The sequence below is a fragment of the Patella vulgata genome, chromosome 8 (assembly GCF_932274485.2).
Source record: "Patella vulgata chromosome 8, xgPatVulg1.2, whole genome shotgun sequence".
Taxonomy (NCBI): Eukaryota; Metazoa; Mollusca; class Gastropoda; family Patellidae; genus Patella; species Patella vulgata.
This window is the reverse complement of record NC_065886.2, coordinates 31177956-31195656: the sequence shown is the minus strand read 5'-3', so window position 1 is coordinate 31195656 and position 17701 is coordinate 31177956. Positions and strand designations below refer to the sequence as shown.

At 37.2% G+C, this 17701-nt stretch overlaps 1 protein-coding gene across 2 annotated transcripts; it reads left to right on the top strand.

The window, feature by feature from the left end:
* The first annotated feature begins 4370 nt into the window (after positions 1-4370).
* Positions 4371-16560, top strand: LOC126830191 (alpha-N-acetylgalactosaminidase). 2 transcript variants are annotated; one of them, XR_007683753.1, is made up of 9 exons: positions 4371-4428; positions 6422-6590; positions 7564-7738; positions 8686-8860; positions 10456-10538; positions 11314-11475; positions 12369-12566; positions 14313-15761; positions 15793-16560. XR_007683753.1 is itself a non-coding variant. In XM_050560526.1 (8 exons), the coding sequence occupies exons 2-8, from the start codon at positions 6436-6438 to the stop codon at positions 14562-14564; spliced, it is 1200 nt and encodes a 399-aa protein (XP_050416483.1). In that variant the 5' UTR covers positions 4371-4428; positions 6422-6435; the 3' UTR covers positions 14565-16560. The 2 variants fall into 2 exon arrangements, 1 of the variants encoding a protein (XP_050416483.1); XM_050560526.1 differs by having other exon boundaries at positions 14313-16560.
* The last annotated feature ends 1141 nt before the right edge of the window (positions 16561-17701 follow it).

Below are 17701 nucleotides of genomic sequence, written 5' to 3'. Positions count from 1 at the left end.
GTCTCTTTTATCAGCATTTCATTTTAACTTAGAGTATTATTTGTCCAAATCCATTCCAAAGAAATATGCTAATTGTATTTCAAAATCCGTTTATCTGCCCATACCTTATTTATAGAAACAGGTAGATACAACAGTGTTGCTAAAAATAAAAGATTTTGAAAATATTGCGATAATGACTCTGTTGAAGATGAGTACCATTTTGTATTAATATGTAAAAAATATAAAGATATTCGTTGTAAATATATTAAACCATATTATAGAATTAATCCAAGTGTATATAAATTTATTCAACTTCTGACTACATAATATTAAGGAATTGACAAATCTAGGAAAGTATCTATTAATAGCTTTTGAATCGAGAAACAAATTACTCCAAAATCTAACAATATAAATTGACATCTTAAATATTTGTAAAAAAAAAATGCAATGTCTACTCTCCTATAAATAACAACCCTTAAAAAAAATCTAAATTGTAAATAATTTAACATTTGTATTTTTGCATGTTCTGTATATTGTACTGTATATAGACAAGCAACAGAGGTTGGATAATTATGTTTTATTCGGAGACTGAATGCTGTAGACATAATTAGACTTGGATTAAATATCCAATTGTTAATAGGTTACCAACCAAATAAACAATTGGAGTTTTAATCCAAGTCTAATCATTTCAACAGCATTCGAGTCTCCGAACAATACATAATTATCCAACCTTTGTCTTTTTCTCTGCTCATAGTTATCTGGCTTTGCGTTTCTAATTAAATGTCTAAACTAGTGTTTGTATAATTTAAAGAAGCTAAATCGCTAATATTTGGGACCTAGAAATTAACACAAATGGGTCGCAATGCATATAGTAATGTAATATAAATCTATATAAACTGATTTACATTGAATCGTTTCCGTTTTTACTCTAATTTCAAATCAGCATGGCGAAATAAGCCAGAAGTCTCAATTGAATGACAATCTTTAGCGTCTGGTTATTCCAGTCTACACCGATGGTTTTTATTGCGCATTCTCTCCAGATAAGAATATTACGTCACCATTTGACATGACTTGTGATATTTCTAGCCTCGTTCTTTGAGCCCCTTGTTCCAAATGGCACTGAAACGCATTATGGTACACGATTTTGTCTTGAATATTGGATATCAGAAGCCCACCTTTTCCCCGTAAGATCACAAGGCCAATGTTGATTTGAATTGACAAATAATTCGTGTTTTCAATGTCGAAATTTTTTAATGATATTGAGTTAGAGACTTAGCTACTTTAAAGTAAGTTGTGGATTTGTAGGTATTTTCCTCTACTTTAATATTGTACTGTATTGTATATGATGGGCAGTTAGTCCAAGGACTAAAGAACTGAACTGAATGGTTGTACATCTGAACACTTGTCACGAAAAATGTCGACATGTTAATTAACAGGTAATGAGGAAATATACTAATCATTTTATAACAATCCAATAATTAGACATTACAAACATTAAACCTACCGAATGACCGTTGTCTGATAACTAACAATTTTAAATGACTAGCAAACATTATACATCCTAAAAAAAATGACTTTGGTCTGTTTCTGTCAGAGGGACCGCGGTGGCTCAGTAAGTAAGGGGATTGCTCGCTAAACAGTATAATACTATAGGGCTTATTTTAGTACTAAGAAAAGTGCTCTGTTGAATATAGAAATTCTTTACCTACATGATGTGTGACGAAAACTAGAGTAATGAAGTAGCTTGCATTATGCTACTACTATCTTAGACTAACTCACCGACAGTTATGTCAGTATCCATTGCTGGAGGTAGGGTACCATAGTTCAGTCATCTCGTACACGGATTAGGACAATTAACTAGAATAGTGTTGACGTAAAACGGTGCCTATACGAAACACTTACCCAAAAAATGGTAATTGTCCCGCCCTAATAGATGACGCATTGTATTTTCTATATAAGAAAGAGCGAGTTTAATTTCACTTCAGATATCATAGAGCGGCCCAAGAGGGGAACACCGTAGCCTTCTAGGCTGAGAGGCTGGGATTGAGACAATGTATAGTATTTAACCCGTTAGGTCTGAGTTGTAAAGGATGCTAAACTCAGACCGTAGATATTTTAATAACGCCTAAAGTTTCTATAATAGATGTTGTAGTTTTCCTGTATTTGTTAGATCTGCAAGCCACCAAAAGAAACTTCAGGTTGGAATGTTATTCAGAATAGACGCATCGCATAAAACTTGGGATCATCCGACGTGGTTTCCCCTTGTCAGGGGTGCAGAACGGAGGGCCTGACAAGGACAGCTGTCTAGTCCTTCGGATGAGACGAAAAAAACGAGGTCCCGTGTATACATTAGAATGCACGTAAAAGATCCCTTGGCAGTATGGCGTACGGTCGTCTTCATTAGACCAGTATAGGAGCAGAACAGTAGGATGTTAAACCTCATTTCATTTGCATAAAACTTGCCAAATGTTTTATTGTATATTTGTGACCACATCTCCAACTTTACCTAAGCAATAAGGCTCCTTCCCAAACACAGAATTGAATCTAGGAAATGTTCTCAAAAACGCAACCTGACTTCTGAGAATGTGTTCTCCATGATTTTCATGTAACTCATGCTGCACGTGCTGTTCACCGGGACCAGCCCTATAAAATGCACCCCCATACCTGGTTGAATCATTCACACTACAACGTCAGCAGCATGCCACTAATCACGATAGCTCAGAAGAACCAGGTACTTGGAAGACTCGACGCTGGCCACACTGCCCAAGCCGTTGCCAATCACTTCCAGTTCAATGTTCGGACCATCTACAGGCTTCATCAACGCTTTCGGGCCACCAACACCTCGGATGATCGCAACACCTCGGGTGATCGCCCCCGAGGCCCGAGCTGGTAGACCAAGGGTTATCACAAGACCGCCATGTTGTGCGATAGCACGTGCAGAATCCCTTCACACAGGCATCTGAGAACGTCAGACAGTTGGAACACACGTAAGACCCATCAGTACCGATACAGTGCGCCGACGTCTCACCAGTGAGAACATCCATTGTCGTAGACCTTACCTTGCGACACAGGCAATTGAAAACTGTTCTGTTCACAGATGAGAGTCGATCTCTGTATTGCGTATCAACTGCAGATGGCAGGACCAGAATATAGCGTCGACGTGGCCAACGTTATTCTGACCAATGTGTCATGGAACGAGACTCATGGGGAGGTCCAAGCATAATGGTTTGGGGTGGAATCGGCCTGAACCAGAGAGTGCATTTTCGTGTGGTGTTCCAAAATCTTGGTCCAGGGAAAGGAGGCGGCATCATAGCAGTGCGCTACATCGATCAAGCTCTCAGACCCCACGTCATACCACATTTCGCACGTCATCGAAACAACGTTTATCCAGCATGACAACGTCCGTGCCCACGCTGCCAGAGTTACTCGGGACTTTGAACAACAACCGAACTGTGTCAACCTTATGCAATGGCCAGCCCTTAGTCTAGACCCGATTAAACATCTTTGGGATGAAATTCAGAGGAGTCTTAATAACGTCGTACCAAGACCAAACATAGCCGATGGATTGCGCCAGGCTTTTCTGAGAGTGTGGTTCCAGGTGCCAATGGCGTTCAGGTCCACTCCATGTACAGACGTTGTGTTGCTGTTATTGACACTCGCGGTGGACACACCAGATACTGGTGTATAGACTGTATACAGACTCTAAACCTCGTAATGTCCTGGAATTGTGATGAATTAATCACTGATCAACATACTGTTCACAAAAAAATGCTTTGATCCATTTAGTAAGTCGTTTTCTAGAATGATTTGATTAAAGGGCCTCTCTGATTTTGAAATCGTGCTGGCATTTTTTTTTTCTGTTTAGTATAATTATACGTAATATGCATTAATATGCCTTAAAATGTTATTTTCTAATATAAAGGCCGCCAGTGATCATGGACGGGATTATCGATCGCTCTTATTAAGCGGGCTGCAGGTATCTGATCATTAAAAACGAAACTGAAAGCGAAACTTTTACTTATGATTCGTTTCGTTTGGCGCTAAAAATCCTGATGTTTTTCAGTGTTTTTGCAAAAAAGTTATAGTACATTTTTTTGGAAGTATTAGAAAAATAGATGAAGGTGTTTGAATATATCTGGATATTATTATTAAAATAAGTAAAAGGCACCGTATTCTGCCCTAACCAGTGACGTCTTAGGTAAACAATGCACGCGCCACTGAAAAATGATTGACGCCGCGTGATGTGGCGTCAACTGTTGAAGACAGTCATCTTTTACAGAGATATTAGAAACCTTTTGTAATTTTCTGTGAAACAGATTGACCCCAACCCACGCCCCAGGTCTACACGGTGTTTCCCCCCGTTCCAAAGAGACTGGTGAAACAAGACTAAACTCGGATCAATGTGTTCCATCACGTGACTGCAAGTGTCATGTGATTTAGTTTACAAAGGTAAGTGATTTTCAGGAGATTTTATTCGTGAAATAATTAATAAGTTTCTACATTTATTATAAATATATCGAGTGTCAGGCATGTGTTATTTACGTGTTGATTTGTTGCAATATACCGTTATACGGGAATCTAATATCAAATCTAATATGTTCTGTTAGTGTTATGTTATCGGTGAAAAGGTGGTCGAGTTATGGTCGTAAAGGCCCGGTCCCAGTGGCCGATGGACACAAAACGTATGCAAAAAGGACACCACAGCGGACATCCTTCAATATACCAGATACATCCCAGATACAAACTCTTTGTCCGTTTTGAAAACTTTATATACGAGATGCATATGCTTACATCCTTTCTATTTCTGTGCTACTAACGATGTATAGACGTTCCATGTACCTTATCTTTCCTCCCTCTTTCCGTTTTCAGCTGAAGCGGATGTGAGTTGCGAGGATGCAGAGAGGATACAGTGGACGTTTAACGGATGATAACGGACATGGAACGTTTGGTGCTCGTATATGTCGCGCATTTACATCGTACACGGCAGAAAGTTCATCCGTTATAAAAGTTTTGTGAAGCTCAAAACTTTTAGCGTGGATGAAATCAAAGTGAACGTATGCTCGATGGATAGAGCGTATGAAACACGTATGCAATGAGTACACAACGGATGCATGGCGTTTTCAAACGGACGGCACTTTTTTCCCCCCGTTTTACATCCTCTTTGCATCCGTAAGTGCAGTGGGACCGGGCCTTTAACACAAAGCCCTGTATAGGGAAAGTTACGACAACTCATTTCCAGGCGCCAATTTGGGTCCCAATTATGATGCCATAAAAGCTACGACGTCATGTCTTCATACAGGTTTACATACCAAAATTTGTTTTTTTCTTGCAGTATTAGACTTTGAGGGATAATATAACGTTTTACCCTAAACAAAATGCAAAAGAAACCAATGCGGTTTCGTTCAGTGATAAATATATCACACAAAATCATACTCAAAATCGGGGAACTTTCTGAGAGTGATATCTCGTAATCAGTGTGTTTTACTATTTACTGGTGGGATTACGGCGCGTCGAATTACCCAATAACACCCAATAACTGCCCAATAACACCCAATAACTCCAAAATAACACCCAATAACTCCAAAATAACAACCAATAACTACAAAATGTTGACTTTGGAAACACAAAATAACAATTTAGTTGAATTTAAGAAGCATCAATGCTTTGTGTCCAAATCAGAGTTTCACGCTCACTCGCCTGAAGGGAGATAACTCATATATGTGATTTTTGTTGACAAGAAATTAATAACACCCAATAACTGCCCAATAACACCCAATAACTACCCAATAACACCAAATTGTTGACTTTGGAAATACAAAACAACAATTTAGTTGAATTTAAAAGCCTCACAACGTTGAGCCCAAATCAGAGTTTAACGCTCACTCGCCTGAAGGGAGATAACTCGTGTATGTGATTTTTGTTTACAAGAAATTAATGTATGCATGACGATTTTAAAATGTTAAGAGTGACGATTTTAAAATGTTAACTACCCCCTATTGTGTAATTAATTTGACAAAGTGGTGAAGAACTTTGTACTATGTTCTAAGAATAGGTTGGGGAAAATACCTCCAAGGCGTTATATTACGCCCTACACACAGTGAGTGGCAGTTGTCCAGGACGTTATATAATAACCTACGCACTTAACGGGTTAAGGAAAGCATTTACTGAAATAGGGCCTATATAGGTCAATCTGATATTGACTAATGGGAATGAATCCATCATTTATTTTGCAAAATTATAATCAGTTTACAACGTGGAATTAAAAGGATCCAGTTAATAAAGTCAGTAGATAAAACAAACACATCAGATTTATCTCAATGTCTTGTTGAAATTCAATATAATAGCACATTTAATTCAGTATGCCCGTCATCATTAGCCCCGTCTGAGCAGAACAGCAGGGTGTTAAACCACATTTCATTTCATTCTTACATTTTTTTTTCAGAATCACAAAAGAAAATGAAGATCATAGTTTATTTTACTGTTGCCTGTAGCTTGGCATTCGTCAGCTGTCTTGAAAATGGTCTAGCACGAACTCCACCAATGGGTTGGTTGTCATGGGAACGTTTTAGATGTAATATTGACTGTGTTAACGATCCAGATAATTGTATCAGGTAAAAAAAATAATGATACTCTCAAAATTCGACCAGTCTCCGGTTTCACAAGTTAAGAATTTACTCAACTTTCAATCACTGTTTATAAGAAATATTTTGATCCAGAAACACAAACATTTTCTAATTGATGTATTGATACATTAAAACAACAAACTTTTTATAAGGGCGCTATTTTAGTTAACTTAATTCTGAGAATGTTTTGTGAAACCAGGTTCTGATCCCAATTTTGAACAACTCTGTTGTCCAGTGCTCACAGGAAGTAAAATGCATGTTCTCTTTGTATAACAAGGCTGAGGAAACAGGGCGAGAGACAAATGAGTGTTTTAATATCCACTTGACACAAACTATGTCATTTTGGAGACCATGAGAAAAACCATGAGGTTGGACAGGTGAATCTACTCCTTGTCACCTACAATCTTGGGATCAAATCCAGTGACTCCAGGCTAGAGATCTAGCACCTTAATCACTGAGCCACCACGACTCACCCTTTCTTTTCTTGGGGGTGGGGCTGATGAAATACAGATCTATGAATTTTATTTCTAGAGTAAATCACATATGTTTTGTAGTTCTAGAGTAAATCAAAGTTGGGATCTGTAGTTCTACAGTAAATCACAGTTAGGATCTGTAGTTCTCGTAAATCACAGTTGGGTTTATAGTTCTAGAATAAATCGCTGGAATAAATCACTGTTGGGATTTGTAGTTCTAGAATAAATCACAGTTGGGATTTGTAGTTCTAGAGTAGATTACTGTTGGAATTTGTAATCTGGGGTATGCAGAAGGAAATATTTTATTTTTTTTTCTCCATTTCTAGCGAATATTTATATTAGACAATGACTGTTGTTAATGATAGGTAGTAATCTATGTGTGTGCAGACTGTTGGGTTTCATTAAAAAATATCATATTTTGTATTTCTAGTGAGAATCTAGATAAAGCAATGGCGGATGAGTTAGAATATTATATTTTGTATTTCTAGTGAGAATTTATATAAAGCAATGGCTGATGAGTTAGTAAAAGGAGGTTATAAAGATGTTGGCTATGAGTATGTTAATATAGATGATTGTTGGCCATTAATAGACCGAGATGCGAAGGGATTTTTGGTAGCCGACCCTAAACGTTTTCCGAGTGGAATGAAAGCTCTAGCTGACTATGTAAGTAATAGATAAAATCAAGCTCTCGTAATGAAATGGAGTGAAACAAAACAAAACAGAGAAATTTGACAAACAACACTGTTTCGGCCAGAGAGAGAAAGAGAGAGTTTAACGTCCACTCAACACAAACTAGGTCATTTCGGGACTAACATATGGTTTAATTTTATTTACATAAATCTCTAGCGCGTAGGGGTCTTTAGCAGTGGGAGGAAACCGGAGGCCCCGGAGAAAACCCACGAGGTTGGACAGGCGACCCTTCTCCTTGCCACGTACAACCGGGGATTCGAAACCACGCCAGTTGACTCAATGACAGACTTTATGATACAGCGCGCGCACGCTAACCATTCAGCCATCTAACCCCCCTTTCGGCCACAGAAGTTTCAACCAGAAAAACCAATCACAGCAGAAAGACAATCATCAAATATTGTACTGATCATTTCTTGATTCGGGAGCCACGAAGGCTAAGTGAGTAAGATGCTGGCTTGCTAACTCGAGGTCGCGGGTTCGCTCACAGTGTCAGCCAAGAAAGTTTCCTCAGTATTTTCCGGTGTGGTTTCCTCTTGTCAGTGGTGCAAGACAGAGGACCTGACATTTGGATAGGATAAAAAACCAAGGTCCCGTGTACATATTGGCATGCGCGTAAAAGATTCCCCGGCAGTTGGAATTTGATATAAGAGTAGGTCGTAACGCCGCTGTCCTGGCAAAATTTCCATTATAGCGTACTGTATGGTATATGCCCGTCTTCATTAGCCCAGTTGAAGCAGAACAGTAGGAGGTTAAACGTTCAGCTTTCTAAGTCCATTGTACAGGTCTTTATGGCGTGGGCTGGAAAATCAATATTGTATTAAACATTTCCTCATTCACCTTCTTAGGTTCATTCTAAAGGCAAGGGCCTTAAACTTGAACAGCAGAAAGACAGCCAGCAATTTCTTCATTCACATTTCTAGGTTCATTCTAAAGGTCTTAAACTGGGAATTTATGGAGATTTTGGCACCAAGACTTGTGGAGGTTACCCTGGAAGTGAATTCTACATGGAACAGGATGCCAACACATTTGCTAGTTGGGGAATTGATTCGTTAAAATTAGATGGTTGCAACAGTAGAATAGCAGACATGCCCTTTGGTATATGAACTATTTTTTTTATTTATTTTTCCCCGCCTTTAGAGGAAAGCAGGGGACTATTAAAATGGGTTCGTCAGTCTGTTTGTCTGTCTGTCCATCTGTCTGACCGTCACACTTTTTGGGTCACAATAACTCTCCTTCTAATTGAGCTAGAATGTTCAAACTTGGTGTAGGTGTTTATTAGGTCAATGCCTTGATGGAGTTTGAAGATGAACATTTTCTGCTTGGGGTAAGCGGAGATAAGCAGTTTGATTGGTTGATGCTTTGGGACACGATAACTTTAGTTCTAATTAAGTGAGAGTGATGACACTTGGTGTATGGTTTTATCACATCAATACCTTGACTATGTTCGATAATGAACATTTTCTGCTGAGAGTAAGCAGAGCGATAAGCAATTTGATTGGTCGAGATTTTGGATCACAATAACTCTCCTTCTATTGAGGTAGAATGTTCAAACTTTGTGTTGGCGTTCATTAGGTGAATGCTTTGATGGAGTTTGATGATGAACACTGTCTGCTTACGGTAAGCAGAGATAAGCAAGCTGATTGGTTGATGCTTTGGGGTACGATAACTTTGGTTATAATTAGGTGAGAGTGACAAAACTCTGAGTATAGATTCATTATATCATTACCTTGACTAAGTTTGATAATAATAATTATATTCTTAGGCTAAAGAGTGATCATAAGCATTTTGATTGGTCAAGACTTTGGAATATAACAACTCTGTTTTTAATTGAGGTAGAATGGTTAAACTTGATGCAGATGTTCATTAGGTGAATGTGTTGACTGAGTTCAATGATTAACATTTCGAGCTAAAGCTAAGCAGAGCTAAGCAATTAATTATTGGCCGATGCTTTGGGACAAGATAACTTTGATTCTATCTGATAGAGAGTGACGAAACTTAGTGTATAGTTGATAGTCAGTTTGATTGCTTGATACTTTTAAAAAAAATAATTGTGCGATTAATTAGTATGTGTCATCTATTTATTTTGGGATTTCAGCAGGGGGACATCAGCCTCACTGTTGGCTTGTTTATTTTTAAAAAAATACTTTTACTGTGAATTAAGCCTGGAAGTAACTATATTTTATGCGTGCCTGACAAAGAGACATAATTCCTTTTCCAAATGAAATGAAATGTGGTTTAACGTCCTACTGTTCTGTTACAACTGGGCTAATGAAGATGTGCATACGCCATACAGTGTGCTTTGAGAGAATGTTTCCACGGACAGTGGTGCTACGGCCTACTCTTATTTGAAAGTCCATCTGACAAATGTGTACACAGGACTTCAGCTTTTCATTCCATCATAATGACTAGACATTATTCCTTGTCAGGCCCTTGAGAAACTTACTTAGCCAACACAGGAAGAGAACCCGATACCTCCTGGTCAAGCAAGCCAGCGTCTCACTCATTCAGCCACTGTGGCTCCTTTCTTTTTCCATGATATACCAATTTTTGTATCATTACTTAACCACTATGAATAACAGTAATATTTGGAAGTTGATTGAACTATTTATACCAACAAATGCCACATCAAATGGATTATCTCAGATGATAGGAATTTATTGTTGATTTCATCTGTTTGCTGTTTATTTTAGGCTACCCTATCATGGAATTTTACCTGAATCAAACTGGACGACCAATCCTTTATTCTTGCAGCTGGCCAGCGTATACTGCTACGGTAATTTATGTTTTCGCATATGTATGTATTTGTACAGTGAAATCACAGTGGGGTTGCTCTACTACACTATGACTCCAACCCTGGCAGTGTATATATCTCCTACACTATGTCTACAGTGTACTTTGTATTTGAAAGTTTAACTTAATGTCATTAAACCTAAAGTAACAATAACAAAAAATTAAGGTCAATTTTACATTGGAAACAGGAGCCAGAGTTTTGATTGGGGAGGGAGTGGGGGTATTGTTCTATATATAAGATAGGCTACTGTAAAAGCTTTATTATAAGATAGTCTACTATAAATTCTATATTATAAGATAACCCACTATCATTGTTATGTTAGATGATAACCCACTGTAAATACTATATTATAAGATAGCCCACTGTCAATTCTATATTATAAGATAATCCACTGTCAATGTTATGTTAGAAGATAACCCACTGTAAGTGTTATGTTAGAAGATAACCCACTGTAAATAATTTATTGAAAAGTAACCCACTGTAAATTCTATACCCCACTGTAATTTCTATATTATAAGATAGCCCACTGTGAATTCTATATTATAAGATAGCCCACTGTCAATGCTATCTTATAACATCACACACTTTGAATGCTCTATTATAAGATAGCCCACTGTGAATGCTCTATTATAATATAGCCCACTGTGAATGCTATATTATAACATCGCACACTGTGAATTTTATATATGATAACCTACTATAACATAAGATAATGCATGATGGATGCTATGATCAATAGATATTGTGTGTTTTTCAGCCCGACTATAAAGCTATCGCTAAAAGTTGTAACATCTGGAGAAACTACAATGATATACAAGATTCATGGGACAGTGTATCTGGTATTGTTGAATTCTACGCAGCTAACAAGTTGAATTTTAGTCAAATTGCTGGGCCAGGTCATTTCAATGATCCGGATATGGTGAGTGCTGGTGTTTGTGAGCATGCAAAGATTCTACAGGGGGGTTGGGATGGCCTAGTAGACTAGAGTGTTGCATTTCGAGCTCTAGCTGGACGGTCAACTCTGGCTTGCAGTTGTGGTTTCGATCCCTGGTGTGAGCATATTGGACTTGGAGATAGGGGGCACCTTTTCAACCTCGTGGGTTTACTCTGGTTTCTTCCCACAGTAAATACCCTGTGTGTGCACTAAGCATAAAAAAATAAGACAACTTGGCTACAGTATCACCATCGGTGGAAGAAGACGTTAAACACTATAATAGAAGAATTCTACAGTAATGAGAATCTGAACAATGTGACACTGAATGTGTTAAATCTTCAGTTCACAGTATAGCATGTGGCATTGGCTTTTGATCAGATCCCATTTATGTGTCAGCAGGGAATGCCACATGTTGACAAATTAGTTGAATACATCATCACTTTGTAAATACTGATCGGAACTGAACCATCTCTGGATGTATAATCCTTTTAGAAATATATGGGGTTAAATGTCCTTCTTTTCTGCACCGACATGTCTAACGAAGATGGGTTCACGCCCAGACAGCGGCACTAGACTACTCTTATTTCGCATTCCAACGGTCAAGGGTTCTCTGTGGTTTTTTATCCTGTCCTAACTACTAGACACTGTCATTGCTAGGCCCTTTGTCCTGCAACACCCACAAGGGAAAACCACATCTGGAGCAAACTCAAGATCTCCTGATAAGCGAGCCAGCCTCATACTCACTGAGTCACAGCAGCTCCGATCAGACAGAGACTTTAACTTTACTTTGAAACCCCATTGCAATATTATGGCTTATTAAAGTAAATTAAAGTATTTTTATTAAAGTATTAAAGTATATTTATTCCTCCCTGTTTCAGTTAATTATTGGTGATTTTGGATTAAGTCATAACCAAGAGAGATATCAGATGGCGATGTGGGCCATCATGGCCTCACCACTTTATATGTCCAATGATCTTCGTAGAGTGCCCGAAGATTCAAAAGCTATTTTATTAAACAGAAATGTTATTGCTATTAATCAAGATCCACTTGGTGTCCAAGGAAACAGAGTAATTAAGGTATGGTTCACTTTTATATTATATAAATCGTTTCAGTGGCATTTAGTTATCGAACTGGAATATTCAGGTCACAATTCTATGGAATACACTGAATTACTGAGCAACGTGTTGACTAGGCTTCTCTATTCATTATCAAACAATGAGAACATATGTACACAGCAATACTTGATTAATGATGACCAACCAGAAACACCCTTCTAATTACCATGAAGGAAACCTAACTTAATTACTAACATTTGATACTATACCGGCATCTCTGTATTAAGAAAGTTAGATTGTTATATACATGTACGTATTTATCCTATGTATTTCCTGGAACATATGTGACATTCACATTCTATGAGAGTCAAAGTAAAATGAAATGGGGTTTAATGTCATACTTTTCTACACCAATTGGGCTAATGAAAACTGCCATATGCCATGCAGTTTTACTCTGAGCTGCACTACAGCCTACTTTTATTTCAAATTCAGGCTGTCAAGGGTTCTTTACAAGAGACCTCGGTTTTTCTTCCGATACAAATGACTAGACACTGTACCTTGCCATTCCCTCCGTTCTGACGAACTTTCTCAGCCAACACGGGGAGCGAACCTGACCGTGTAGTTGTTAAAGGAAATAAGATCCTTCTAATGACGATCACTGGCTTTATGAAGAGGACAACATAAAATGTCTGACAAGAAAAATTTTGAAATAGCAACTCGGCAACAAACTATACATGACTTGAATATTATATCTATATCTTAGATGTAGCGCAAAAGGAAAGCCATGAAACATACTTTTCATTATTCTGCATGTCTTTTATGGAACAATCTACCTTTTGATGTAAAAATGTTTAAAATGTTAAATTTCACATGAAAACACAAATATATTTAGAACTGAAGAAACCATAATATTCAACTGATGTCATACTATTTGTTTCCTCTCATCGTGTGCTCATACAGTGGTTGAAATAATTATTACTATTGATAAAAACATCGCCCTTTAAATCACTATTGCATTTTATCTTATTTTGTTTATAAATGGGGTGGTTGAGTGACTGAATGGTAAAATGAAATGAAATGAAATGGGGTTTAACGTCCTACTGTTTTGCTCCGAACTGGGCTAATGAAGACGGGCATACGCCATACAGTGTGCTATGAGGGAAATTTTGCCCGGACAGCGGCACTACGGCCTACTCTTATATCGAATTCCAACTGTCAAGGGATCTTTTACGTGCACGCCAATGTGTACATGGGTCCTCGGTTTTTCGTCCCATCCGAACGACTAGACAGCTGTCCTTGTCAGCCCCTCCGTCCTGCATCACTGACAAGGGAGAACCACGCCGGAAAATCTGGATGAACTTTCTCGGCCAATGCAGGGATCGAACACCCGACCTCCAGGCTAGCGAGCCAGCGCCTTACCCACTTAGCCACCGTGATCCCCCTGAATGGTAAAAAGCATGCACGTTAAATCACAAGGTCTGTCATTGAGTCGTCGCATGGTTTCGTCTCCTGGCTTGTACGTAGGGTCGCCTGTCAAACTTCGTGAGTTTTCTCTGGTTTCCTCTCACTACTAAAGACTGCCATGTGGTAGCAAATTATTGAATGAAATTGAACTGTATGTTAGTCCTGAAATGACCTAGTTTATGTCGAGTGGACATTAAACCCCATTTCTCTCTATCTCCCTCTTGTTTATAAATAATAGTATTCCTCCTTAAGATTACTTGTACAAATATGTTACATCATTATTATGTTTATTTTTCATTACAGCAAGGTGACATAGAGATATGGACACGCCCACTACAGGGTAACAGCGTTGGCGTCTTGGTTTCATGCACAGGTGGTGCCACTACTGCTCAGGTTAAATTTCAGCTGACAAACATAGGATTAAATAATCCAAGTGGTTATAATTTAACTGAGGTATTTGAAGGACAATTTGTCGGAATATTTAAACCTACTGAAACTCTTAATATTTCTATTGATCCATATGATGTGTTCTTAGTGAAAGCCAAGCAGTTATAAACCATGAATTAAATAAAATGTATATATTGACAAGGGATATATAACAAAGAACTTATAATGAATTTTTATACTAAGATTGTTAATTAAACACAACCTAATATTGACAAAGAATTTTTAATACCCAATAATACATTCTACAGTAGATATCGCTTGTGGATATATTTCATAATCTACTGCGATATCTCAGTTGAAAAGGAACTACAGTTTTTTTAATTTTAAAGAACAGTTCATTTCTTATTAAAAGTAACTTTATTAAAATGAACTATTGTTGTTCATTTGACCTTGATGGAAACACTGGGTCAATATAAAGGACTTTGCAATGGTTGAATTACTGTCAAAAAATGATTTATCACTACGCGGTAATGTTCAGTAAAAGTGAAATCTACAGCAAAGAATTATATTTATCTATTTGTGCATGTAAGAAGGGATTGGGTGATAAATAAAATCTCCTACTCGTCTTTTTTGATATAAAAAATATCAACACTCATTGATAAAGTAAAAAAAAAACTTGGCAGAGCCTCGTTTTTTCTTACTTTATCAACTTGTGTTGATATTTTTTGATATCAAAAAAGACTGGTAGGAGATTCTCTGTATAACAAGGAAATTATTTGTTTGTTAACGGAACAAAGTCCATAGTGAGAAGTGATGTATAACAAGGGACTTACATTACAATGATTATTTTATACTAAGATTGAATGAAACAGGGATTCTGTTCCATTTTATACAAAAATGTAGATATTGACAGGAACTTATTATGATTTTTCTAGACTAACTTCAAATTAATTCTAACAAGTGATGTATAACAAGGGACTTATTCTGATTTTTTTGTACTAATATTGGAAGAAATGGGATTTTTGTTCCATTTTATACAAAAATCATTAATTAAACAAAATGTACCAGTTGACCAGGGACTTATTATGGTTTTTTTCTGTGTGGAATTAAAATTATTTCACTCTTAACAGCATGATATAATACTTGTAAAAAACATTGTGCTATATGTGTACAAACCAGTGAATGCTTGCCTTATAAATTATGTTGTGTTTCAATAATATGATAATGGAACAGAAAGGGTTCTTAAACATCTCGCCTAAATACAACCAAGATGAAATAAAAAAATCCAAATGTATTGATAATTATAACACGATATCATATTTATATATATATATGGTAGATCTTAGGTTAATTTGCCTGAAATTAGTTGTGCTTAACCAGTCTATTGACCTTTCAGGTGCTGATTGACAGGTCTGCAGATTATTTTATACAAAACATTATTAATTATTAACAACTGGGGTGGGGGGGATAACAATTCAGAAGATTGAGTGTAACAAGTCAACAAAATATATATATATCTGTCTTAAATCCTATGGCATGTTCGGGTGCTGGAGAGGTTAATATATATTTCAATTACTCATGGTACAAATACTCAAGGTAAATTATCATGGTCAAACTAATTTAATATTTTGATCTTTGGGTGTCATGATTAATAAATAGCCACTTTAACTGTGTCTCCGTATCTATGTTTGGTTTAAAATTTCAAAAACTAATTTAGGATTTAAAGATTTTGAGATTAGCAAGCCAAAATAATTTGAAGCAATTTTTAAATATGACTTTCCCAAGATCAAAACATCAAATTAATGTGACCTTATTTAAGGACATTTATGTATCTATACTAATATGTGTGACTGTTGTTTGTCTGTTCAGGGTTGGCAGCTACACTAGGTCTGTCCCGAGGCTCAAATTTGGTGTATAGGGGTAGCTCGTACCAGGGAGTAACATAGGCCTGTTGGCGTTGGCCTACCGCTTCCAGTTTCGGAGTTATAGACACAACCCCTGCAACGCCGGGTCATATGCTTCTATTCCATTATTCCTGTTGATTTCTATCGTTTATTGACTTTAGACTTACAACTTATTAAGTACTTATATTTATTTTATTATTAAAGATATTATGAATATTATATTCCTAACATTTAATAAGAATTAAAATCATATTGTTGAAGATCATATTTAATTATTATGTTCATATTTATGCTCCTGTGTGTATGGTTGTATACTGTCACATCCTCGGTATCCACAGTGGCATCGTTCTCTTCTACTCCACTAACCCCTGGGTCCATTGACTGGGGAGGCATATATTCAAATTTTTGACCCTTTATAATTGTACTATTTTTATCGACCAATCAAAAGATAGAATGCTAGGAAACAAAACAAAACATACACCCACAGCAGCTAAATCGTCCAAGCAGTCGATAAGGGTTGTCACATATTTATTCTTTAGTAGGAAATAGGAGCTTTTGCAAGACACTGATATCAATTTCAAACAGATCGAATGATAAATTTAGTTGTTAGAGTGTTCACAAGGGGTACAACAACGTGAAACAAGGGCCATAACCTAATGCTTATAAATTTTATACAGATTGGATGAGGACTTTTGTCGATAAGAGCATTCAAACAGTTCAATAAAGTGAAACAAGGGCCATTAAGTAATTAATAGGCTTCTTACTTTGACTGATCTACATAATGCATATAAATTTCACACAGATCGGATGATAACTTATCTTGTAATACACTGTTCGAGTTCTACATCCTGTCCGTAGGTCCATTCACACGATATTGTAATACACTATATAGTTAAGTTTATCACTCCGTCCGTAGGTCCATTCATACAATCTTGTAATACACTTTTCCTTTTAACCGACCTTCACACATCTTTCAAAGACTGTTACAATAGGGGTAAATATCATCGGGTTTGAGAACTTTTGATTCTGGCATATTTGTCAGTATTGACTGACACACAGTGAAATTGTAGCGGGGTAGGCTGGTGAAGTGGATCGTGTTATCTATAAATGTCATAGATTTCATCCTGGGATGGTATGTAACAGAAATGAAATGGGGTTTAACATTCTACTCCGACTGGGCTAATCAAGACATAAAGTGTGCTCTATATGTTGTCCCTTGTCGGGCCCTCTGTCCTGCACAATTGACAAGGGTGGGGGGGGGAATCTTGATGAACTTTCTCAGCCTACTACCGGGATGGAACAAGGGAGCTCTCTGAGCCACCATGGCTCCCATTGTATGTAACATTGTGCAGTACATGCTTACGGCTGACCCCCCCAGATCCATTCACTAAATTTGATATT